The 27,675-nt window shown below is 39.1% G+C and overlaps 1 protein-coding gene and 1 non-coding gene across 2 annotated transcripts; both read left to right on the forward strand.

The window, feature by feature from the left end:
* The first annotated feature begins 9,205 nt into the window (after window positions 1–9,205).
* Window positions 9,206–27,243, forward strand: LOC135086023 (serine protease snake-like). Its single transcript, XM_063980795.1, has 10 exons — window positions 9,206–9,521; window positions 10,179–10,276; window positions 16,805–16,860; window positions 18,295–18,365; window positions 19,115–19,290; window positions 19,659–19,771; window positions 20,588–20,740; window positions 24,893–25,034; window positions 25,919–26,050; window positions 26,553–27,243. Exons 1-10 carry the CDS (start codon window positions 9,455–9,457, stop codon window positions 26,748–26,750), a joined length of 1,206 nt encoding a protein of 401 aa, XP_063836865.1. The 5' UTR covers window positions 9,206–9,454; the 3' UTR covers window positions 26,751–27,243.
* Window positions 24,153–24,225, forward strand: Trnaa-ggc (transfer RNA alanine (anticodon GGC)). Its single transcript has one exon. It is a non-coding gene; the product is annotated as a tRNA-Ala (tRNA).
* Window positions 27,244–27,675: the final 432 nt, after the last annotated feature.

Consider the following 27,675-nt stretch of genomic DNA (forward strand, 5'->3'; position numbering starts at 1 on the left):
AAGTGATTCCCAAGAATGTTGTGGAATTTATGCTATTTAATGGTTCATTCTTCACCATTAATTGCGTGGAAACCTGCCTCACATTAGGTAAGCTAAATTTAATGCACTTAGTTTTATTTGCATTTAACAATAAGTTGTTAACAGTGAACCAATGTAGAACCTGTGAGAGTGTATCATTAATATCGTCAAAATTTACTTTACCTCTATCAACTTTGAAAATGAGAGATGTGTCATCAGCAAATAACACAATATCACACAGATCTTTTACAAAGTAAGGAAGGTCATTAATATAAATAAGAAATAGCAAAGGTCCCAATATTGATCCCTGCGGCACACCTATAGTAAGAGGTGCTCCAGAAGACTCAGTTCCGTTAATACAAACTTTTTGTTTTCTGCCTGTGAGATACGAGTTCAGCAGATCAAGTGACTTATTCGAAACACCATAATGTCGCAATTTGTTTAGTAAGGTTTGGTGGTCTACACAATCAAACGCTTTTGAAAGATCACAGAAAATACCAACAGCGTCCTTTTTACTCTCCCAAGCATCAAAGACGTGTTTCAATAGTGCTACCCCAGCGTCAGTAGTGCTTCTACCTTTCGTAAAACCAAATTGTTTATTGTGTAATAATTTGTTAAAAATAAAGTGAGATAGAAGTTGGTAAAATATAATTTTCTCAAAAATTTTACTAAGTACTGGTAGAATAGAAATCGGTCGAAAATTAGAGGGGTCACATTTATCGCCAGCCTTGAATAATGGAATTATTTTACTTAACTTCATTAAGCTAGGAAAGCAACCTTGATCAATACATGTATTAAAAATGAATGCAAGGTGAGGAGCTATGTTGTCAATAATTGTTCCAATTATATTGACGGAGATTCCCCAAAGGTCCTCAGTTTTTTTCATATTTAATTCTCTAAAGGTTTTAATTATTGTATTACAATCTATATGCCTGAACTGGAGCAGACACTGGCACTCGGTGACATTAGATTTTAAAAGAGACTCTGCAAGAATTGGTGACGAATTCAGTTCTTTAGTTGTTTCAGACGCAATATTGGAGAAGAATGTCTCAAATGTGGTTGCAACGTCTGTATCGGAATTTATAATTTCGTTTCCGATTTTCAGTGAGAAAGTGTTATCCTTCGATTTATTTTTACATGTTTGTTTATTTATTATGTTCCACGTAGCCTTAGCTTTATTATTAGAATTTAATATCATGTCTCGAAGATGATTTGATTTAGCAGCCACACAAACCCTTTTAAATATTTTTGAGTAATTTTTAACATATTCTATAACATTCAGATCCTGCGTATCGGCTTTAAGACTATATAATTCATACATTTTATTTCTACTCTTGTGAATGCCGGTTGTAGCCCAGTCATCAAATTTACATTTTACAGAATTTATTCGGATCTTTTTCTGTGGGAATGTGGTTTTGAATTCCTCACTCACTACACTGAATAGATCCTCATAAATACAAATGGAATACTGAAATACACTACAGACGTCCGATTGTCCCGGCATAAGATCATTACGAGTAAGTGTCGTAAGTAACGACTAACCAAATAATCATAATGTTATAAATTAGTGTATTTATCTATGTTATCAAAACACTTTAATTCTGAGAAGATAACGTGTTGTTCAATACAATTTTTGTTAAAAAATCGAATGCCTTTATGCTTTACTTAGAATCATCCCGTCTGCTCAAAAAAATTGATAAACCTGCCTATGAATACTATCAGTTTGTGGGAGTCGCATCGTGTCAGCCGCCGTACTGCGAGATAGGCCGCGAAGAGGCGGCTTATATTTATAACCTCCGGCCGAGAGGTCCGAGAAGCTGTCTCGCTCGCACACCTACCACTCGCGCTTCCTGTATCTGGAAGGAAGCGGGACAGCAATATCTGTCCTCTCGAGCGTAGGTTATATCCACGGAGCTCCCGCGGTGTGCGAGCGAGACAGCTTCTCGGACCTCTCGGCCGGAGGTTATAATTATAAGCCGCCTCTTCGCGGCCTATCTCGCAGTACGGCGGCTGACACGATGCGACTCCCACAAGTTGATTACACAAGTAGTATTAGGGCCCTCGCCCACGGCGACTTTTTGTCGCGCGTTGCGCTATTAACGCGCGTTATAGTAGGGAATTTAGTGCAATGATTTGTATGGAGACCCCTCCACTTTGGTATAGAAGGCTCATTTTTGCAACAGTGGTTCTTTGGGTGCTCCTGAGTGGATTTCCGTCGGTAGACATCGGGAGCCCCCCCTGTGGTAGCAGGGGGAGGGGGGGCAAGTTTCCTTCCGCCGCGCTTCACTTTAAGGCCCATATCTTCAAAACTATGGGTATTAGGGCAAGTGTGGTATCATTTTCGGATAATTAAAGGATGGCGAATTCATTTCTAAAACAAACTTTTTGCCTTTTCATACAAAAAATTAGAAATATTGAGTAAAATTCACAAAAACCAAAAAGTATTTTTTTCAATAAACGTCGTTTACTTTTAAACCATTGGAGATAATCTAATAAAAAAAATATGACCTGAAAGCTACATTTATCAGGATTATAAAAATATAACATTGTATGGTACTTTTTTCGCAAAAAGTAGGTGAAAAAAATGTTTTCTTCAGGACACAGCGGGCGAATTTTATTGCGCATCGGAAAAAAATATTTATTTTATCCATGAATTCATACTATTTGGTTCATAAGCAAGCAAGGATTATTATTTTAGAATTTATTTAGAGTTGCTGGCACATCAATCTACCATAATTTGTATTTTTTCGTCAATTGATTTTGAACTCTATGTGTGAGACATAAGGTTGAAAATAGCTTAAATACATTTTAATATTGAAAATATCATAAGAAGAAAGCACTAAATAAAGAACTTTAATTTGTCTAAACGTTTTATTGATTATTATTATTTTAATTAACACCTTTATTTCTACATACTATTGTACCAGTGATTTAACGGAAAGGTAAGTGTGAGGAAAATGAGGTTTCACAATCATAGTACGGGAGATATTTTTAGCACAAAGGTTACGGCTGTGACCTTTTAAGTGGTTTTTTCAGACAGCACCAGCTTCTGCACTACTTCTTGCACTTACATCTCACCATTTCCAGACAAGCCTCGGCAGCTACGGGCAAACCGGTCCATGTAGGCTCCATCTTGCTATCGACTCTGGTCCACCCCCAACCAGTCGGGTAAAGGAAAGACTCGAGTCGGTTGCTTGCACCTGATCCTATACGCGAATCCCTAGATATACTGCCAGTAGCCAAGGCTGATACAAAGCTGCTGCTGCTGTCTGGGTTATCTTATGTAGGGCCTAAGTTAAGCTAAGCTAGGTCTAAGCGTAGTCCACAGCGACCCATTAGGATCTTTATGCTCCATTTTTTTATTCCCTATCATCCAAAAAAATCCTATTCTTTAGGTGAATTAAGCGTCTGAGTGAAAGCCTTCTAAGTCTTCTGATGCCGGATATGCTGACCCAAGTAGACCCATCCTTACAGTATTGATTCATGGACCCCACATGTATTCCACATGCTCAAGAGCTGTCTTCTGTTGTCAGGCCCATTTTGTGGGACATGTGGTTCTTTCCATAATGCCCAGTTTGCGTACCAGTAATTGTTTGGGCTTAGGTACCTTTTATTTCCGCTTAATGAGTTTTCTCCATGACCCTGTGTTTCCCTTTAGGAATGATTTGGAGATGCTTATCTTATATCGTTGGAGCTTTCCCATTCAGCACTGTGCTTCTTGGATATGGCCATAGGTATGCCGTTAGATAAAGGTAAGTATCAGTTCTGACCCAATAGGTATCGCCTCTGACCCTAGTTTCGCTAGACTGACGGCTCTCCCATTGCATTTGATCCGTGTATGTCCAGGTATCCCACATCAGGGACACTTTCATGCCTTCCGAGTTTGTTCATCTTTACGATTGCATCTAGAATAATTCTAGACTCAACCTTCACTGAGGCGGTGGCTTTTTGTTTGAGTGCTGCCTGGCTGTGGATCAGGATGTAAATATTGCGTTTTTTACACCCCTGTTCTTTAGTGCACACATATTATAGCGTAGAATTCAGCTTGAAACACGTAGCAAACCTCCTTAAGCGTTTACTATGTTCGAAGTGTTTACAGTAGACCCCCACGATTTTGGGGTTACCTACCGATTCCAAGATTGAAAGACAATGACATAGACCGCAGACTTGCTATGCAGATGCGCCAGTGAGTGCTAATCTGTGCGACATGTGTCACCCTCTGATGCTTGGCACCCGGGGCGGCATCTTACTGCATCTTTGAGCTGTCAGTAAACCAGATTAGGCTGTTCTGTTGGGATTTTGGTCCTCTTTTCTAGTCGTCCCTTGTTCAAGATCTATCCACTTACTTATTAGATCAATCCAAGGGGTTCACGTATAGGATTAGTTGCAAGCAACCGACTCAGTCTTCCCTTTACCCGACTGGTTGGGGGTGGACCAGACCCGATAGCAAGATGGAGCCTACATGGACCGGTTTGCCCGTAGCTGCTGAGGCTTGCCTGGAAATGGTGAGATGTAATGTAAGTGCAAGAAGTAGTGCAGAAGCTGGTGCTGTCTGAAAAAAACAACTAAAAAGGTCACAGCTGTAACCTTTGTGCTAAAAATATCTCCCGTACTATGATTGTGAAACCTCATTTTCCTCACACTTACCTTTCCGTTAAATCACTGGTACAATAGTATGTACAAATAAAAGTGTTAATTAAAATAATAATAATCATTAAGACGTTTAGACAAATTAAAGTTCTTTATTTAGTGCTTTCTTCTTATGATATTTTCAATATTAAAATGTATTTAAATTATTTTCAACCTTATGTCTCACACATAGAGTTCAAAATCAATTGACGAAAAAATACAAATCATGGTAGATTGATGTGCCAGCAACTCTAAATAAATTCTAAAATAATAATTCTTGCTTGCTTATGAACCAAATAGTATGAATTCATGGATAAAATAAATATTTTTTTCCGATGCGCAATAAAATTCGCCCGCTGTGTCCTGAAGAAAAAATTTTTTTCACCTACTTTTTGCGAAAAAAGTACCATACAATGTTATATTTTTATAATCCTGATAAATGTAGCTTTCAGTTCATATTTTTTTTATTAGATTATCTCCAGTGGTTTAAAAGTAAACGACGTTTATTTAAAAAAATACTTTTTGATTTTTGTGAATTTTACTCAATATTTCAATGTTTTTGTATGAAAAGGCAAAAAGTTTGTTCTAGAAATGAATTCGCCATCCTTTAATTATCCGAAAATGATACCACACTTGCCCTAATACCCATAGTTTTGAAGATATGGGCCTTAAAGTTAAGCGCGGCGGAAGGAAACTTGCCCCCCCTCCCCCTGCTACCACAGGGGGGGCTCCCGATGTCTACCGACGGAAATCCACTCAGGAGCACCCAAAGAACCACTGTTGCAAAAATGAGCCTTCTATACCAAAGTGGAGGGGTTCTTGCACTAAATTCCCTACTACTACCACCATCTTACCTCTGTCGCCACAACAACAATGTTAACAGCATTGTTGTGTTCCGGCAGTTAGAGGTAGCCAGTTCCTTCGTGGTTGAGGATTCCGGGTGAAGCTCGCTTCCACCTTCGGCGTCTTACCATCAGGTGAGGTACAGGCCAAGACCTTCCTCGTTGTGGATAAAAAAAAACTTTAATGATTCTGCCATCCACTCGGACACGCCCCACCAATGTTAGGTCTCGGTCGCGCGGGGTGCGGGGAGTTTGGTTCGAGCAATCCGAGCGGCATTATTGTAGTGTGCGTGTGCACTCATGGATACTTTAGCGTGTACCGATAACACTCAAACATTAGCGGAAGAATGGTCGGGCGCGTCTTCGTGGAACTAGGTATTATTATAACTAATGTTTTTTCTCAATACAGATCTCGGCTGGTAGACCTACTGCTACACACTCTGGACACCGAAAGCAAAAGACAAAATTAAATAAAGTACCACAGCATGAAACTCTTAGATAGAAAATATATTTGAAAACTTTGTTAATTATTTCACAACTAGGTATCACCTAATTATTGTAAACCCTTGAAAAAGAGGCTGACAATAGTGACTGAGTTTCTTGCGCTGCTTCTTCTCAGCACTGGCCCATTTATTGTCCCGAAGCAGTGGTAGATGGGACATGTAACACTTTAAAAAATATTTGCTGAAAGTAAATGTCTTTTTAACTATTATGATTTCATAAATAAATAACTGCTTAATGTACTTTCCGTATATTGTGTTTTATTGCGTCTGTTTTCCCTTATGCCTTCCGTCGACTGACCTCACTTTAAAGGTCATAGCACACTTATCAACCCGAAAAGGGATCAACACCATATCGCTTTGCGTCGCGAGGCGAGGCGTTTACGTTGCGGTGCGGATAAGGCCCAGAACAGACGGTGAAACGCAACTGCAACGAAACTGCAACTGCTAGTTACTTTTGAGTTGCATCTAAGTTTCTGCCATAGCGTCCGTTGAGAGACCACACATGACGCGACCGGTTTGAAACTTTCTGTTTCAGTTTCATTCATCAGAATCACCACAAAGTTGCAGTTTCGTTGCAGTTGCGTTTCATGCTCCGATTTGAAGTACCTTTTTGTGTGGTATATTCCTTTTTTAGGAAGGCTTTAAGCATAACATCACCCTACAGCCAATAGGGGCGGAGCAGTAAAGAAAAATGTTGCAAAAACGGGAAATATTATTCAAGAAAACTATTTCCACGCGAACGAAGTCGCGGGCACAGCTGCTATAACGTAGTCAGAGACTTCAGATGTTAATTTGCTATACAGAGTAGATACTAGTTTATAGTTATATAGGTATTTAGTTCCAATGAGGAGGAAAATAAATACAAAACATCAGCTTAGTTTTATCATAAGGGTTTCCACAGACTGTCAGTAAAAATAAATTTAACCTAAGTGGCGATCACGGACCGGAAGATGTATCCAAAAATTGGCAAAACTGTAAGTTTCCAAAAAAAAACTGGAAGACGTAGCCTTCCGGTGGACCGACGATCTGGTGAAGGTCGCGGGAAGTGCCTGGATGCGGGCAGCACAGGACCGGTCTTTGTGGAAATCCTTGGGGGAGGCCTTTGTCCAGCAGTGGACGTCATTTTGGTAAACGAACGAACGAAGACCCTTCTGACCCACCGCACTACCAAACCACACTACCAGTAGTGTCGTGGGGAATATTTTTTCCCTTCTACACTACCAAGCCAGTAGTGTCGTGGGTAATTTTTAAGGGCCATACATCTTCATTCCCATCGACACTACTACCATAACTAAATGTAAAATTTGTAAAATTTTGGATTGTTTTGTAATAAATTATGTTTAAATGCAACACTAACCTCTGTGCAATTTTGCAGTTTGACGGAATTTACTGAAAATAAAATATATCCTAAAAGGGCTTATGTACATGTTACGGTAAATGTACAAGTAAAGCACTTTCAAATGATACCAAACACGGCACATTTATCTTAACTTTATTTTTTTACTCTGTATGGTTTGTCCGCTAGAGGGCGCCACATTAGATTTTGTGAAACCCCATATAGCCTATAACCAGCGGACAATTAAGACGCTTCTAATGATATGTCATTTGTCGAATTCTGATAAGTAGTTTAGAAGTTACGAGGGATTTATTGCAAAACAATCCAAAATTTTACAAATTTTACATTTAGTTATGGTAGTAGTGTCGATGGGAATGAAGATGTATGTTACCCACGACACTACTGGCTTGGTAGTGCAGAAGGGAAAAAATATTCCCCACGACACTACTGGTAGTGTGGTTTGGTAGTGCGGTGGGTCAGAAGGGGAACGAAGACACTTATGGCTCTTTCCTACTGAGACATCCCATTTTTTGCAGGATCCCTTTTAGTAGACGTGTTTTGCAAAAACCGGGATAAAAACTATCCTATGTCCTTTCCTGGGACTCAAACTATCTCTATGCCAAATTTCATCAAAATCGGTTAAGTGGTTTAGGCGAGAAAGCAAGACAGATTGTCGTGGAACAGGAACTTACGCCCGTATTCACAAACGATGCTTGCTTACGTGAAGCAGCAAATCGAACGCACAGCGTTGAATAGAGCTTTCTGATTGGTTCGTGTATCACCCTGTGCGAACGCACACTGTGAGACCTCATAGTAATGTTTGTGAATACAGGCGTAAGTCTGCAATTACCCTAAATTCGATGGCTCCTACGTATACTGGCGTAAGTGAAAAAAGTAAATTTTACAGGAGAGCCATTTTAGTGGCCAGAACCATATTTTTGGGTCATATCTTCTGACCTACTAAAACGAATTTAATGAAATTTCACATTTAGCCTTAACATGTAATGCCTTTGCTACTGCTGTTATCAATTTTTATATTTTTCTTATATATTTTGAGATTTTACGCATTGCCCTTTTACGTCGGCATATTTCTATAATTTCATGTATATTGTTCAACGTAAAGAGACTTAAATGACAACGTAAATATAATATTTTAAGCGATTACTCTCTTTATTTATGCATGTAATTATTTTAATTGTTATCATGTGCTATATCAATAATAAATCAGTTAGAAAAAGTCGTTTAATGTACCGTTTTACGTTTTAACGCAAATACGCCCATATACTGTGCTCGAGATTTAGTTAGGTCTTTTAACATAATGTGTCATATTTTTAAAAAATATAAATAACTTGAAAAAATTGAATTGCCTAAGGCGGAAATTGAACCCACGATGCCTTAGGCAGTTCGATTTTTTCAAGTTATTTATAATTTTCAAATTAGTTTGAGATGCGACTCTTAACGCTAAAAATTAAATAACTATATAATGTGTCATAATTTATAAATAAAACAATTTGCTAAATATTTTCATGGCTTTATTTAAGATTTGGATTATAAAAAATATATGTTTATGTAAGCAACTACTCGTATAGATTGACGAATCGTATGATTGGGCTTTATACGTGGCGTAGTTTTGCACATACGCCTATTTGCCTAAAATTTTATTTTGTATCTAATGGAAAAAAAAATTTTTTTTCTTACTGATGTTATAGATTAGAGCAAAGTGAAATCATTGCTTAAATAATTGGAAAAAGGCGTAAGCGGCAGTTTCGCCCTTATACGTAGGAGCCATCGTAATATTGAATTAACTGGTTTTCAAAACAGGTTATGGTGTTTTATTTATTCGCGATTCATTAAGGAAGAACGCGGGTACAAAACAGTCTCGTGATTTAATATTAAAGTATTTTGTTGCAATACAAAATTGTATTATAACAATATTTTTCTAGTTAATTATAGATATTTTTCAAGTTGAATAAGTACCTATCGTATTAGAGTTACTAAGCGCTTCAAAATTTTGTTTATAAAATAAATATGTTTCAATACGTTTGTGTTCCAATGACACAAAGTTTAATGAAAATTATTTTATTAGTGCTTCTATAATAGTGCTATTAGGTACAAAATATTTAATAATGTATAAATATATAACATTATTGTCGTGTTTGTGTGTTGTTGCAGCACAACATGAGAAGTCTGAAGGTAAGATAATTTAATTAAAATAGAAAATATTGATACTAAGTGCCTTCCTATAATGTGATGTTTCGTAATAAACCATTACATATACCATAAATCAAAGCACAAAAGGGACAAACTTGACCTCCACTGGTTGGGTTATTGGGGGTCAAGCTGTAGATCCTACACAGGAGTTGAAAGAAAAGAAAGAAATATTTATTACGATGAACATCACTTAGAGAACAAAGAAAGTATACGGAAATAAGACAGAAATAGCACATAAATATTACAAGGAAATAAAAAGTGAACTGAGCAGTGCCACCCTGTGGCAACAGCGATGCCCATCGCAATGGGTCTCCACTCAGCGTGGCCCACGGTGGGGAAGGCCACGACTCTGGTTTTCAGTATGCCCCATGCCGAGTGGAAGTCACAGACACCAACCTAAACTGCATATAAAACAGTTTAAAAATAAATTATATACCTAATAATAATGTGCGAATAGAGTTGTTGAATATATGTACATATAAAACAATAGTTGCAGCGGTGGCACCGAGAGGTGGGAATAATCCCGTGAAAATGTAGCTACCATAAAATAATGTGACTTGTTGAAAGCCAATGTTGTGCCTCAACTCTGGGACTATCCAGACCAATTTTGATTTTGTTTTAATTTGATTTCATTTATAGGCGCCGAGTGCTCAGATTCTATCGGCAATTCAGGGAGATGTGTCAGGATCAGACACTGCAAAGAAATTGAATTCATCAAGAAAGAGCGCTACTCTAACGTAAGTTTGGTCTTTGGTCATTTACTTACTGCCCGTTCGCGCTAAGTTTGCCGGTCCGTGGAATGCGCGTCCCCCCCCCAATCGCGATTAAACGTCATATTTTAGGCAAAAACACAATTTTTATCAATAATAATAAATAAAAAATATTTTAAATATAGTTTGATAAGATTATAAACGATTCCCTTCGAGTGACGTCATATCGCCAGCGGCAAACTTAAAGCGAACGGATAGTACCTACTTATGTGGGTCTAGACAAAGTGCAAATTATAATCGCAAACCAGTCGAAAAGTGGTCGAAAAGCCCCTTTTTCAACCGACTTCAAAAAAGGAGGAGGTTCTCAATTCGACCCGTATGTTTTTTTTTCTATGTTTGTTACGCAATAACTCCGCCAATTATGAACCGATTTGAACAAATCTTTTTTCGGCGTATAGGTACCTAACTAGCTTTCCGCCCGCGGCTTCGCCCGCGTGGAATGTTGTCTGTCACAGAAAAACTTTATCGCGCGCGTCCCTGTTTCAAAAACCGGGATAAAAACTATCCTATGTTCTTTCCCGGGACTCAAACTATCTCTATGCCAAATTTCATCAAAATCGGTTGCGAGGTTTAAGCGGGAAAGCGTAACAGACAGACAGACAGACAGAGTTACTTTCGCATTTATAATATTAGTTGGGAAGTTGGGATACCTCAAGGGTGGTCCCATTTAAATTTAATAATAGAAAAAACAACCCCCAAGGGTGGAAAATTGGGGATGAACTTTTTTATACGCAATATCTCCGCCGATTATAAATCAATTTGAACGATTATTTTTTTGTTGAATAGGTATTATCAAAAGGGTGGTTTCAGGCGAATTTGAAGAAAATATTTCACCCCCAAGGGTGGAAAATTGGGGATGAACTTTTTTATCCCAACTAATATTATAAATGCGAAAGTAACTCTGTCTGTCTGTCTGTCTGTCTGTCTGTCTGTCTGTCTGTCTGTCTGTTACGCTTTCCCGCTTAAACCTCGCAACCGATTTTGATGAAATTTGGCATAGAGATAGTTTGAGTCCCGGGAAAGAACATAGGATAGTTTTTATCCCGGTTTTTGAAACAGGGACGCGCGCGATAAAGTTTTTCTGTGACAGACAAAATTCCACGCGGGCGAAGCCGCGGGCGGAAAGCTAGTACGCAATATTTTTAATTTTTAGTTTTTTTTTGTGTTCACGCATTTGAAGTCGGTTTTATTTTTTTAAAAAGTTAATTGTATGGAGTTTTGACGGATTCGATTTTCGATTCGATCAAAAAGTGCGTTTTGTCTAGGGGGGATGGTCTCAGTCACTGAGGTATGGAGGCGGCACGGGTGTTTTTGGGACGTCAAAAGTTAGCGAGACTTCAAATATGCTTCAGATTTGAATGCTCTGCCCCCCTAGACAAAACGCACTTTTAGATCGAATCGAAAATCGAATCCGTCAAAACTCCATACAAAAAAGGGGCTTTTCGACCACTTTTCGACTGGTTTGCGATTATAATTTGCACTTTGTCTAGACCCACTGGCACGTCATAATATGTCAATGTCACTCCTCCCGTGCCGCTCCCATACCTCATGCATTAAGCGGTTAATAATGTGTTGAGGAAAAAGTTTATGTAGGTATTATATTATTAACTAGCGGCCGCCCGCGACTTCGTACGCGTGTATCCCGTTTTACCCCCTTAGGGGCGGAGTTTCGTAAAATCCTTTCTCTATAGGCATCCCTATGTAATAACATCTACCTGCATGCCAAATTTCAGCCCGCCGTCCAGTGGTTTGGGCTGTGCGTTGATAGATCACTATGTCAGTCAGTCAGTCACCTTTGATTTAGATTAATACTTCTTTAACTATTTCCTTTATGTATTATCAAGACGACGACCTCATAAAGGTAGCAGGAAGGCGCTGGATGCAGGCCGCTACCAACCGGGCAATGTGGAAATCATTGAGGAGGCCTATGTTCAGCAGTGGACGTCCTATGGCTGAAATGATGATGATGATTGTATAAACTTTAAATTTATTAAAGAAAGTAGTCCAAATATCAAAAAGAAACCATTACATAAAAACCATGAGAAAAGCAAATAATATTTCCAAAACTATGTGGCAAGTAATAAAGGAAAAAACAAATAGACAAGTAAATAAAAATATTAAAAATATAAAATTAGAAAAGAACAATAGTAAAAATACTACAGACGAACCCAATGAGGTCGCAAACATTTTAAATAAATATTTTGCATCAATTGGTTCCAACCCAACAATAGACAAAGAGCCAATTGGTAGGCCCGTAATCGCAACAAATGACAGTACTATGTATTTAAACCCAGTAAGCCCACTCCAAGTAGAAAATCTTATTAAATACTTAAAAAATAAATCTAGCTTTGGATTTGATGAGTTTCCTCCTAAATTAATAAAATATTGTAAAGATGAACTAATTTTACCATTGACCGACTTAATAAACCAATCATTTCTAGAAGCAACTTTCCCAAATTTACTCAAAACTACGATAATAAAACCTATACCAAAAACAAAAATGCAGACTCAACCTAGCCAGTATCGTCCAGTGGCTTTATTATCCACGTTTTCAAAAATTTTAGAATCAGCAATGGCAAAACAACTGAACTCTTTTTGTGAAAAATTCGCAATTTTTCATAACCCCTCACGCGCTCTGCGGCGGGAAGGCGCTACTGTGTCAAGTGCCCCCCACTTCCCGCGGGAAAAAAAAAAAAATTTCCCGTTGCGCATTTTCCCTAAAATAGCTTATCATTATTACCGTTACATACTATCGAGTCACATTTTTGGAATCTGGATAAAATTACCCGTCTTTTGGTGTAACTTTTAAGGCTAACAAATATATATTTTAGGTACAACACTTACTTGAAAAAACAGATTCGTCATTTTTGTCACTTTTTGTGATTGCACTTGATTCACCTTCAAAATTAGAAGCAATGTTATATAACGTAAATGCGTCTATTACCGCCAGTTTAAGCTCACTTCGGATAAACGTTAGAAAATTAGATATAAGACGTGGTGATAGAAAAGACACTTTAATTTATTTATAACAATGATGAAGTAATCTTTGAATTCAAGTAGTAAAAGTTAGTATTCAATCACACAATAATTAATAAATAGCAATTTAATCTGAAAAAGCAGTTGTTTCTATTACCGACCTATAGACGAGGTGTGTTTCTATTAACGTTTTTTCTGTTTCTATTACCGACCGCTAAGAATATTGCTCTTCAATTGGGTATATTCCAAGAGGCACGGGTTCGATTCCCGCTCAGAGGCTCGGGAACCACTTGATTTTTTGACGTTAAATTTGTTTTGCTTTTAGTTTTAGTTAAATTTGTTTTTTTTTTCAAGTCTTTTAATTTTTTTTTATTATTAAAAGAGAAAAGACACGCTTCTCGAAAATAAATAAATAAATCAAGCAAAAATAGTAGAATAATAAATTCCTCTATTATACTTGATTACGCAGTACCCGGTGTTCTAGTGAATAGTGGGGGTCATTATTTAAACTATATTTGAGTTTTAATAAAATTAAATATTCATTTAATATTTTATTTTTATTTTTATTTTGACTATAATTTTCAGTTACTTTTTGACTTATGTTTTTGATTTTAATTGTGTATTTTAATTTAAACTATGGACAATGGACACGGTCTGTATAATTATTTTAAATATTTTTTTATTATTCAAAATATCTTAAAAAGTTACATAGTAGTTGTGATAACGCATGTTTGGTTTAGTGTCATGTCATAAATGTTAGTTATATACAAAATACAGGCTTATAAGTCTTCGCAGGTGGCGTTATAGTTATGAGGCGGTAATAGAATTAAGTATGAACATTACTTTATTCTATTAGCGACCGTAAAAAAAAACAGTAACCAGCTAAAATATCTACTTTAATGTAGACGTGATCAGTGAAGTATCATTTTTATTAGGTTTTATTTTATATCAAATAGGTACTAATTAGAATTAAACAGGTTTTTATAAAATCTATTATCATACATTATTAGAGATATTCTTTAATGTTCATTGCAGTTTTATGCCAAACCTATGACAATTAACGTATGGCGTTAATTGATTTAATTATGTGAAATATTCTTATGAATCGATCAAGACAACAAAATGGACGTTAAATGCGTAGTTAAAGATATGAATACTAAAATAAAAAACTTTATCAAAATTCTAACAACGCCATGGGTCGTTATTAGGAACCAAATTATGAAAAGTGTTTCTATTACCGCCCTTATTTAAAATTGTATTTAAGCCACAAAAATACAGCGAGAGGGCTATATTGAGGGTTTATTAAGGAAACTAAAGTACGAATTAATATTGATGCAAAAACATGTTGGTATACTCATTTTAAATGTGTTAAAATCGCTAATTAATAACAAGGTGCACCTTAAGTAGCTGGGAGAGCGTCAGTATGAAAAGTGCGTCCGTTGCGGGCGCGTCCCATTTAATGTCAAATAACTCCGTTTACTGGTTATTTACGAACACAAACTTTAATCGTTTTGATAGTCAATAAACATATCTAGATATTTTTTAGGTAACGTGTTTTCTGGAACCTGTTATTATTTATTTTATGAAAGAAAGAAAAATAGGGCGGTAATAGAATACAAATTTTGGGGGGTCGTTAATAGGCGCACTTACGTTATTAACACTTATTTCCAAAGTTAATCACATTATACACGTTTTTTATAAAGAAAAACACACTTCCAAAGCATCTAAACGATAAAAAACATCCATCTTTTTCACTACCCAGACGGGCACCGCGGATCGCGTCATCTTCAAACACAGACTGAGAAAAATTTGGTTGAAAAGCAACCATAGTGCCTAGAAAATATAGCTATCACATTCATACTTAAGCATTATTACTTTCGAGCGAAAGAAACAGAACTATATTTTTTAAATGACAAGGTCCCGAACTTGGACAAGTGATTTGCGTCTGCTCCCGCCGCATAGCACTTTAGAGCTTAGTGATGTGCGTCTGCTCCCGCCGCATGTCGCTTGAGAGGTAGTCAAAATGGTTTTAGAAAGAAAAGATCAACCACAACTGCGCTTTTTGCTTACATACAGGAGATTCTCAATATCCTGAATAATAAAAAATATGCAGTCTCGTTGTTGCTTGATCTTAGCAAAGCCTATGATATGGTTAACCATAGGATATTGCTCAAAAAACTATTTGGTATTGGAATACGGGGTAAAGCCCATGAGTGGTTGTCCACCTACCTGGAAAATAGGGAACAAGTAGTTACTATTGAGTATTTTGAAAGTAATAAAAAAACATTAAGTAGATATTATTCACAAAAAATAAAAACTAATTGCTCTATACCTCAAGGTAGCGTCTTGGGATGTATATTATTTTTGATATACATAAATGATTTGCCACAAATTACAACAGAGAAGTGTATTTTGTACGCTGACGATATTAATATTATTGTGCCAACTAGTAGCAGCGAGGAACTAGTACAAAAAATAGATATTAATTTACAAAACATTGAGAACTGGTTAAATGAACACAATCTTAAACTAAACATTTCAAAAACAAAACTCATCCAATATCATCCTCACCAGAAAAAAACCTTTAATAATAAAATGTAAATTTAATGGCAAATGCGTAGAAGAAGTTGATTCATGCAACCTACTGGGCGTAGAGGTTGATACCTACTTAAATTGGAAACCACATGTAAATAAAATTTCGACTAAGCTATCCAGATTTATTTATGCGCTTTACGAATTAAAAAAATGCACAGATCTAAAAACAGCCACATCTGCATATTATGCCTATGCGCATGCTTGGCTTAGCTATGGAGTGATACTATGGGGGAATAGCACAGATGCCAAGGACCTTTTCATTCTACAAAAAAAATGTGTTAGAATAATAGTAAACATAACTGAAACTGAAAGCTGTAGAAAGCATTTCACATCACTAAAAATATTAACACTAACATCAATTTATATCCTAGGTCTATGTAAATTTGTCAGAGAGAATAAAATTATTTACTCTCAAGCAAAAGAACAATATTCAGCACCCCGTAACTTAAGATACAAAGATAGATTAGCATTACCCGACACTAAGCTTCACCTGGTAAGATCAGGAGTCTACCACATGTCCATAGTAGTCTATAATAAACTGCCTACCTATTTAAAAAATATTGAAAAAGACTCATTATTCTTGGCCAAGCTAAAAGAGTTCCTTATATCAAAATGTCTTTATAGTATTCAGGAGTTCTATAATTTGAGTAGGATGCGATGATGAAAATTATGTATGAATAGGTATGGAGAAACATTATTGTATTTTAATTGTAATGTAAAATTATGTAAACTAATTAATTTTATAATTTATCAATATTAATTATTACTAACTATTGTAGAATATTTAGTAATGTACCTATGATACAAGATTTGCAACACCCTTACAGGGTCATAAGTTGAGACTAAGTTTAAGATCACCACCTATGTACACTTATGAAGCAATAAATAAATGATTATGATTATGATTATGAAACTTGGTTTCAGATCTGCGGTTCCAGCGCAAAAGACCCGATAATATGCTGTAATACGAAAGACTTAAGGTATTTGTTGTTTTAAGTTGAGTATACATAGACTAGAGTAGGGATTCTCAAAGGATGATGGGCACAAATGTATGGAAAGTGGTACCCGCTCCAATAGCCATAACCAATATATATTTTAAAAGGCCTTTAGATGTAGGAAAATGTCTGCTATGGGGCCAGTTCTAATTCACGTTTTGAAAGCAGTAATTCCACTAAGTATTATAATGAAAGTATAACACAATCATCCATGTATACGAGTATGTATTATGACTACAATCTATTAATATAACTAAAAGAAGCATTGAAAAGGAAAGGATTATACCTACGATGAACTACCCAAGCTATTAGCCCTTTATTCGCTTTCATCATAATCATCATGATCATTTTAGCCATAGGACGTCCAGTTGAACATAGGCCTCCCCCAATGATTTCCACAATGGCCGGTTGGTGGCGGCCTGCATCCAGCGCCTTCCCGCTTTATGAGGTCGTCGGTCCATCTTGTGGGTGGACTTATTGGGTCTTGTGGGTTTATTCACTTTAGCAACCCATAATAAAACCCTTAAGAAGTAATAAAACTTTAACCCTAATTATTAATAAAAGTTACACCCTAGTTGAACTCTAGCTTAAATTGACATTTGGTATGGAAATGTCATTTTAATCCTACTACTACTACTACGGCAGGTAGTACTTCTTTAAATAAAAATATTTATTTCACAATTATCCCCATCAATAATTATAGAGTTAAGGAAGGATGCTGGAGCAGTAAACCCTTCCTGCCTCGCATAACCTAAGTACCATACGATGGACACGTAATGATACTTCTTCTTCTTCCTCGGTCCCTCACTGATGAGGATCGTGACCACAGATAGTGTTCCTCCACAGACTGCGGTCATAAGCTGTGTGGACCGCACGATGCAAACTCCCACCCACCGTCTTCCTCACCGCGTCCGACCATCTCGTCGGTGCCCTGCCCCGAGCGCGTCTGCCTTCCATACTGTATGATACTTAGGTTACACAAAAAGTATCTTTATCTTCGAACGCAACCAGATCTGAGGCTGGTGGCCATAGTAAATGTTGTTCGTCTTGGTAAGACCTTTCAAATGACACTACAAACATAACTATTGGAGCCGGGTACCATTCTGCAAAAAAGTATACTCGTATATATCTTCGTACACAACCAGATCTGAGGCTGGTGGTCATAGTAAAAGTTGTTCATCTTGGTAAGACCTTTCAAACGATACTAGACACATATCTATTGGAGCCGGGTACCATTTTGCCCATTGTCCTTTCTCAAACTCCTTACGTTTACTTTTGTAATAACTGTCACGCTATAATTAAATAAATATCACCCCTCCCATGTCGCTCCCATACATCGGGCACTGATTGAGTTAGACCAGTTACTTAGACCTATAAAAAGTTTATTTCGTACAGAGTTTAACTTATGCAATATTTCAGAAATACTGATACCTGCGAGCCGGCCAGTCCTCGTCGGCCAGACATGAAAATAGGAAAAATTGCTTACCATAGTAAGTCATGGGCATTATTCTGTCTCCCTTCTTTCTTCTACACCTAGGGTTGCCAGGTCCAAAACCACAAAAGCCGGACTTTGTGTTTCATTGGCCGGACATTTTACCCTAAAAGCCGGACATGTAAATGTAAATTAGTATCATCCGTCATCATCGGTTGCCCAACATCCAGATGCGTGCGCTTCATATCATTCTGTGGCTCGACTTTCGCCTGGCGCGGCAGCCAAATAAAAAGCCTAACAAAAGCCGGGCAGGCCGGACACGACAATATTTAACCAGACAAGACCGTAAAAAGCCAAACATGTCCGGCTAAAGCCAGACACCTGGCAACCCTATAGCTAAACCCCTATATTACTTCTTAGGCACATATTATCATCATCATTTCAGCCACAGGATGTCCACTGCTGAAAGCCTCCCCCAATGATTTCCACATCGCCCGGTTGGTAGCGGGTAGCGGCCTGTATGCCAAACACACTGCAAATTATTATAGATCGTTTCATCCACGAAGACGCGCCCCACCAACTGTTAGTCGATCGAAACGCTGGGTGCGGGGAGTTTGATCCGAGCAATCCGAGCGTCATTATTGTAGTGTGCTCATGGATAATTAATTAGCATGTAGGTACCGATAACACTCAAACATTAGCGGAAGAATGGTGGGGCGCGTCTTCGTGGATGAAACGATCTATATTTATCAATTTGTAATTAAACTAAATTAAAATTTAGTTTTTAACGGCTTCATTGGTTTCCAGAGTGCGTGGACTACCAAGAACAGATAAAGTTTCCGTGTGTAGGATACACATACTACGCACAATTTAACGGTTCAACCCAGACTCGTTATACCCGCCGCGATGGCTGTTCCGACCCTCCTTCTCTTGTAATCGGCTCGAGCGGAGTCGATGCTAGCAGAGGACAATTCCCCCACATGGTAAGACACCCTATAAACGAAGAAGCTCTTGGCCTGCATCTCACCTGATGGAAAGGGATGATCAATCCGAAGCCGGAAGCGAGCTTCTTTCTTTGTTATGGCGACAGACTAAGGTAAGTTGGTAGCTAGCTTGCTAGCGTGGACTTTATGCCCGTTTTTACCATCAATCCCTAAATTTTAAGTGACCATAATGAAAACTAAATTCCTGTTATGTATCACCATAGGGGTCACTTTTAAAAATTAGGGATTGGTGGTGAAAACGGACATCACCAACCAAACCGAACAGAAAAATCGCCCCCACTGGGGATCATTTCCGTGGCCTCTGGATCTGAAGCTTTTCTATTTCTTTCCTTCTATTGAATTTTCAGGCACTGCTCGGCTACGTCAAGGATGGGAGCGAGGTGGAGTGGCTGTGTGGAGGGACCATCATTAGCGAGCAGTTCATCTTGACTGCTGGCCACTGCACCTCGCACAAGCAGCTGTGAGTCACCAATATAGTTCCAAAATAGTGAACTGTCCTATCGATGACATTGACAGTGGGGCGCCACCGTCAATACCGGATCGCTGGTTCCGATTTTTGCCATGTTGGAAACCATATAGTTGAACGATGGTAGCGCCCCCCTGTCATCGAGTTTGGTGGGACAGTTCAGCGTGGGTCATCTATATACAGATTGGAATTTTGTAATGCCACCTGAAGGGAAAGAAGGTCTTAATACCTACTGTAGATAGAAAAATGTTGTCAAAGAAAACATTCCTTTATTTTTGAAATGAAAGAGAACTACTTACATTCAAAGATTTCCCTCCAGGTGGCATTACAAAATTCCACCCTGTAGGTAATACACTTTCCAATATTGTCTAAAGCCCGGTCTGTGAGCACGTAGAATTTTGTCCAATGACCCCAAGCTACCCATCCTTATCGCTCGCGCGTAATTCTGTTGCTGTCGCGGTCGCACACTCACACTGCGGGCGCCTGTCACACACTCGCGAAAGCAATATAATTACGCGCGAGCGATAAGGATGGATAGCTTGGGGTTATTGGACCAAATTCTACGTACTCACAGACCGGGCTTCTTTTTTTGTTTTCATTATGTGCCATTATCTAACGTCTACCAACACTATATTTCGCGTGTATCATAATTAAATGCCGCGTCACGTCGCGCGACCCATGACAGTCCGCGCAACCTGTCATTGGCCTATGATCGCGCCGGCGATGGCGATCTGCACACGTTGGTGTGGTTGAAGCATAATACTATCATAATAATAACTATCTATCTATCTATCTACCTATTGTTTTCAGAGGTCCAGTATCGCTGGCAAGACTGGGCATACTGAAGAGGTCAGACCCTGACAAGGTGGCGCGGGATTACAAGATCAAGAGGTTCCTTCTGCACCCGGAGTACAAGCCACCTGCAAAGTACAATGACATCGCTTTGCTAGAGACTGAGAAGAGGTTCGTACGATACTTTTTTTAACCGAGTTCAAAAAAGGAGGAGATTCTCAATTCGAGTGTATGTTTTTTTTTTGTGGTATGTATCTAAGTATATTACCGCAGAACTCCGTCAATTATGAAGCTACAGTGAAACCTGGTAAGGTGAGACATCAAGGGACCTGCAATGTCGTTTCACTTATAGAGGTATTTTTTTGTATGTATCTAAGTATATTACCGCAGAACTCAGTCAATTATGAAGCTACAGTGAAACCTGGTTAAGTGAGACATCAAGGGACCTGCAATGTCGTTTCACTTATAGAGGTATTTTTTTGTATGTATCTAAGTATATTACCGCAGAACTCAGTCAATTATGAAGCTACAGTCACAAAATATAACAGAAGGTAAACTCCATACTAAGCGCGCTCGAGCCACGCACACATAGACACCGCTCACGTACGCGTTATTAAGACTGTCTTGTACGAATGCGAGGCGCGACTGCGTTCGTTTGAGTGACGCTGCTCACGCGTTCCTAAAATTATTTTGTTTGTGCGAAAATTAGTGAACAACAAAAAAGGGGTATTATAACATTTGTTAAGTAGACGGTTGCTTATACTCAACATTAAACACTAAATTTTCGTTTTTGAAACTAACGGTTGATTCCGGGAGGTAAGTAAAGTATTTATTTGTATTTCAATAGTTCGTTTAACGTTGACAAATTGAAAGCCAACTCAATTATTAGGAATATCGAATTGTTTTAGAGAGGTTTTAGGAATTATTGGATAATAGTGTCAACCACTCAACTAAATACTACTTCCTTCTCGTGTATTTGTTTGCAAACTATTACTATAATAACGTACTAAATATAACTGTACAAGTATACGTGGATATCTGTTATTGTCTTTCTTCCATAGTATTAAGAGTAACATTTTTCTATCATAACGAAATAAACGCAACACATGACAAGACAACCCTAGCGCGACGGCCGAGCGTGCGAGCGAGAGAGGTATGCAAAGCGAGGTACATACATGAGTTTACCTTCTGTTATATTTTGTGCTACAGTGAAACCTGGTTAAGTGAGACATCAAGGGACCTGCAATGTCGTTTCACTTATAGAGGTATTTTTTTGTATGTATCTAAGTATATTACCGCAGAACTCAGTCAATTATGAAGCTACAGTGAAACCTGGTTAAGTGAGACATCAAGGGACCTGCAATGTCGTTTCACTTATAGAGGTATTCCACTTACCCAGTGTCTTATACAGGTATAAATAAATATCTGTCTCATTTACAGAGGGTTCCATTAATAGAGGTGAGAATACAGGTTATTTCAGTTATACAGGTGCGATCATTAAATTATTCTACAAAGAGTAGATTTTGGCACATTAAATTCGGCACAAACTTCTTCGCGTGTCTTCCCACTTTCGTAAACGGATATTAAATTCAGTTTTTCACGTAATGATAACGATTGTAGCTTTCGTTTTGGCATTTTTCAAATAAACATCTGTATGATAGTAAAGCGAAACTAAAACTGAAGGTAATTGAAGCTCAAAATTTGAACTTACGTACTTGGAATTACGTGTGGAATTTGTGGGTAGATTAAGAATGAGTAAACAAACAATGTTATCTCAGTTACAGAGGTTTATGCCACATGCATATAAAATTTACTCGCTGTCTCAGTTATAGAGGTAACTATGATGATAAATCGAAAGAACAAATCCCAGATATAAAGGCTTACCTTGTCCCACTAACAGAGGTAATTCAGTGCCAAAGTGTTGGGACCTCAGCATGAGTCTCAGTTATGGAGGTTTCTCACTTATCCAGGTCCCACTTAACCAAGTTTCACTGTATTTCCAAAGTCAGGGTCTGATGATGGAACCTAGGGAAATCGAGGGCAACCCTCAAATTTTATGGGCATGTTTATTGTTTTTCATTTTTTTCTTAAGTTAATTAAGTATTTGCGACTGGATATCATCATCTCATATTGATGAGCTGATGATAGAAGGTAAAACTTCTTAATGCTTAGGAGTTGGAGGATTATTCTTTTAATTTTAAAGATAGTATAGTTTCTAAAGTTATTCAAGTGTTTTCATCAGCAGGTAGTTATCAGCTCATCATGATGAACTGGTGACGGTAGGTACAACTCCTTAACACTTGAGAGTTGGAGAATAATTATTTAAATATTATAGGTTCAAATAGACCGACAGTTGTATTCTTTCATGTTATACTTTTAGTGTATGTTTTTTTGCAGTCGGTTTTAATTTTTGTTAAAATTTATTAACCGAAATTTACTGGATGCGGGCAGCGCAGGACCGTTCATTGTGGAAAACCTTGGGGGAGGCCTTTGTCCAGCAGTGGACGTCATTTGGCTGAAACGAACGAACGAACGATTAACCGAAATAGAGACTAATAGGTTGTTAGCCGCCAACCCATATCAAAAGGTCTATTCCACTTCGATCACCTGGATTTGATCACCTAGGTGATCAAAGACTCCATGCGACACTTTATGTCCTTTGATCACCCACGAATAAGTCCACTTCGATCCTCTAGGAGATTTTATAAATTTTATTTTATCCACAACGAGGAAGCTCTTGGCCTGTATCTCTCCTGATGGTAAGTGATGATCAGGCCGAAGGTGGAAGCGAGCTTCACCCGTAATCCTCAACCACGGAGGAACTGGCTATCTTACCTCTAACTGCCGTAACACAACAATGCTGTTAACATTGTTGTTATGGCGACAGACTTAGGTAAGATGGTGGTAGCTAGCCAGGCGGACTTAGAACAAGCCCTACCACCAACCAAATCGAACAGAAAAATCTGCCCCCACTGGGAATAAAACCCGGGACCTCTGCCTCTGAAGCAGGTGGTCTTACCACTAGACCACAGAGGCGGTTGAACATGGTCCACTTTGATCACCTGGCTGATCAAAATGAAATAGACCTTTCAAAAGCGGGGTATGTCCCAGGCGCCAAACCATGGCGCCCTCCTATGGCGGTTCGTCGTTGTGGGTAAAAAAAAATTGATTTTTTACCCGACTACGGCAAAGCAAAAGGAGGGTTATGATTTGGACAGGCTATGTATGTATGTATGTTCATGTGTTCCCTCGTAACGTCTAAACTACTTATCAGAATTCGACAAATGACATATCATTAGAAGCGTCTAAATTGTCCACTGGTTTCATCAATGTAGATGATTCAAATTTCATTAAAGGGTAGTACCACGTAGTACTACCCAACATTGATGAAATAAAAACGCGGCCATAACAGCGAATAATACTTGAAAATTTCGACAGGTTTTATTTATTTATTTATTCATAAATTGAAATTTAATACATAGTTACATTAAGAAACTTAAAACTAGTCTAAGCTACTTATGTACTATGTACACCCGGTTGTGTACAGCAATCCACTTTATTACTTTATTACACTATATACAGTGTCTAAGTAGCTCAGTTGGAAGAGCAGTCGCCCGGCAAGCGGAAGGTCGTGGGTTCGAGTCCCGCCTTAGGCAGTTCGATGTTTTCAAGTTGTTTATTTAAAATTTAGTTTGAGAAGCGACTCAATTCGCTAATAAAAAAATCGATATCACACTGTCACTGCTGTTTCCAGGATAAAAAAAAGACTATTCCCACCTCTCGTTCCCACCGCTGCAACTCCTGTGTAGCCGGGATCTACAGCTTGACCGCCACAAAAACCCAACCAATGAAGGTCAAGTTTGTCCCGGGGGAAAGTTAAACTGTCATTGGACCCGCAACGAAATTAATCAGAAGAACATAGGACGAGTTCGAAATTAAGGTTCGACTTCCCTCCATTGCAAAGCGGATGTCAGGTGACAAACAAAGGTTTAATATCTTTAAGAAAAGATTATGCACCACGGACAATAAATTAAATTAAGGAGGCCTGCCTGGTCCGTGAGCACGTAGAATCCCGTCCAATGACCCCAAGCTGCCCATCCTTGTCGCTCGCACGTACTAATTATGTTGCTGTCGCGCTCGCATATTCACTGCGGGCGCGCGTCGCATAGTCGCGACAGCAATATAATTACGCGAGAGCGATAAGGATGGGTAGCTTGGGGTCATTGGACGGAATTTACGTGCTCACGGACCAGGCTTTACCTGCCAATAATATTTTTCACAAAATCGCTTAAAAGCATGGAAATTTTTCCTTGCTGTTTCCAGGATAGTGTTCCTGAACAAGCACATAGTCCCGGCGTGCCTGGACGCGGGCGATGCTGACGTCGAGAGCGACGCGGAGATGGCGTCCGCTACCGGCTGGGGAGCGCTGGGCGATGGCGAGCCGAATGCTGACGTACTGCAAAGAGTGAGTAGTGAGTAGTAGCCCCTCCCCCAAATGGCCTGGTGACCCCCCCCAGAATGGTCTGGTGACCCCCGCCCCCCAGAATTGTCTGTTGACCCCTTCCCCCAAAATGGTCTGGTGACCAACCTCCCCCCCCCCCCCCCCCCCAGAATGGTCTACCGATTTCAAGATGATACTTGATCATAAGAAGCCTAGATACGCCAATGTGCAGAACAAATCAGTATTTGACTGCAGTCACAACTGATAAGTGAGATTGCAGTCTAGAATGGTACATACCTATCTACATTTCCTTCGCTTCCTTCGAAAACCGATAACTAATTTACAGCCACCAGCAGCTGTCTTTCTGTGGTCTTTGTCTCCAAGACGTGGTCTGCTATGGACCTCGTACCGGATCCTTTAACACGATTCCAAATTCCCAAGCACAAGTACCTACCTACTTATAGATTGGATACAATAGCTAGCCAAGTGAAATTAGAATAGAATAGATTTTTTTTATTTGAAAGAAAGGTATACAAGCAGGCAAGACATACAGAGAGATACAAAAGTGGACAGATAACTGCTTGTTCCCCTCTAACAAAAAGTCTCAGCATACATCAAGATCGCCAGGGCTTGTCTTGAAACTGATTTTCAGCGGGGGCCCTCTGTTGTCACGGCGTACCCCTGCTAACGTAGATGCTAGAGGAGAAAGGAGACCGCAAGTCCGGCAGCAGGGAGAACGCAGCAGGGGACTTAAATAAATAAAATAATCACTTGCTAGGTAGTTACTAACTTAGAAGTAGAAAGATAAAGATATATATGGGAGCATTCGAATACCAAATCGATTTCAGGATCATGCGATACCTCATTGCGATTGGATGTACTTATTAGTTTTTTTCACTAATTTTCAGATGGATATCGTCAAGTTTTCGACGGAAGAATGCTCGGCATTGTACAAACCGTATCGTCTCCTGAAGACCGGGTTAGACAACTTCACGCAAGTCTGCTACGGCCACCGACAGATACCTCGGGACACGTGTAAGGTGAGAGCTTGATGACCTCATCATCATCATCATCATTTCAGCCACAGGACGTCCACTGCTGGACAAAGGCTTTCCATAACGACTGGTCCTGCGCTGCCCGCATCCAGGTTCTTCCCGCGACCTTCACCAGATCGTCGGTCCTCCTAGTGGGGGGCCTGCCCACGCTACGTCTTCCGGCCCGTAGTCGCCACTCGAGAACTTACTGCCCCAGCGGCCATCAGCTTTACGAGCTATATGCGTCGCTCACTGCCACTTGATTTTGGCAATTCTGCGGGCTATATCGGACACTTTTTTGGATGCGGGCAGCGCAAGACCGGCCGTTATAGAAATCCTTGGGAGAGGCCTTTGTTCAGCAGTGGACGTCATCTGGCTAAAACGAACGAGTGAACATCGTCATCATTTCACATCGTCCGGTTTGTAGCGGCCTGCATCCAGCGCCTTCCTGTTACCTTTACGAGGTCGTCGGTCCACCTTGTTGGTACACTGCTCTCTTTATTTTCAGGGGGACAGCGGGGGCCCCCTCCAAGTGGAGTATAGAGGAGTAAACTGCATGCACAAGGTGATCGGAGTGACTTCTTTCGGCAGAGCGTGCGGGAATACCGGCCAGCCTGGCGTGTACACGCGAGTCAGGCCCTATGTCCCCTGGATAGAGAGTGTAGTGTGGCCCGCCCAGGGGACTGATAAATGTGTTTGCTTCTAAATAACCTGTAGGAACCTATAAGTGGTTTACCTGTTGAATAATTTGTTATTATACACTGCAAAACCCTGGTGTTCCTAAATAAATAAATGATTTCTACGACACTAGCTTCAGTGATCTTACGTCCTTTGGATAGTGTTGTGTGCCCGCTCAGGGGACTGATGTGTTTTCTACTAAATATATCATTTCTACGTTACTAAGTTCGGCGATCTTACGTCCCCTGGATAGTGTTGTGTGGCCTGCCAGGGGACTGGCAAAAATGTGTTTCCTACTAAATAACATTTCTATATCACTTAAAGCTGACCTTATATCCACTGGATTGGGTGTTGTGTGGCCCGCCCAGGGGACTTGAAATATGTTTTCTATTAAATAAATATATTTTAAATGATATTACGCTTGCTCTTAGCTCACCAAATACGCTTGACAGGTGTAAGATATATTAGTAACATAACCTAGGATTAATTTTAAATTAAAATAGATAATGTACAAAATTCAAGTACTTTATTTTCTCAGACCAGGGAACTGATGATAGCTACTAAATAGATTTATCTTAAACCAGCTCAAAAAACTGTCACAGACGGGACTTTGCATTCACGAACTGTCGCTTTGGCGAATAACTAAGTACTAAATAAGCTACGGTGACATTTTTTCCATAGAAATTACTAAAGCCCGGTCTCTGAGCGCGTAGAATTTTGTCCAATGACCCCAAGCTACACCCCAAGCTGCTCGCACACTCACTGCGGGCGCTCGTCGCACAGTTGCGACAGCAATATAATTACGCGCGAGCGATAAGGATGGGTAGCTTGGGGTCATTGGACAAAATTCTACGTGCTCACGGACCAGGCTTTAAATCTCAGAAAGTACTTACTCTGTGATAACAATTATTATTTTAGAATTTAATAAAGAATTTCTTAAATCTTTTAAGAAA

The sequence above is a fragment of the Ostrinia nubilalis genome, chromosome 30 (assembly GCF_963855985.1).
Source record: "Ostrinia nubilalis chromosome 30, ilOstNubi1.1, whole genome shotgun sequence".
In the NCBI taxonomy this organism is placed as follows: Eukaryota; Metazoa; Arthropoda; class Insecta; order Lepidoptera; family Crambidae; genus Ostrinia; species Ostrinia nubilalis.

Excerpts from the sequence above, each read along its gene's own strand:
- LOC135086023 (XM_063980795.1), top strand. The coding sequence starts at position 9,455 with ATGTATAAATATATAACATTATTGTCGTGTTTGTGTGTTGTTGCAGCA. Across the intron at positions 18,366-19,114 it reads AGGAAAAATTGCTTACCATA|AGTGCGTGGACTACCAAGAA; the intron begins GTAAGTCATGGG and ends ATTGGTTTCCAG. Across the intron at positions 20,741-24,892 it reads TTGCTAGAGACTGAGAAGAG|GATAGTGTTCCTGAACAAGC; the intron begins GTTCGTACGATA and ends TGCTGTTTCCAG.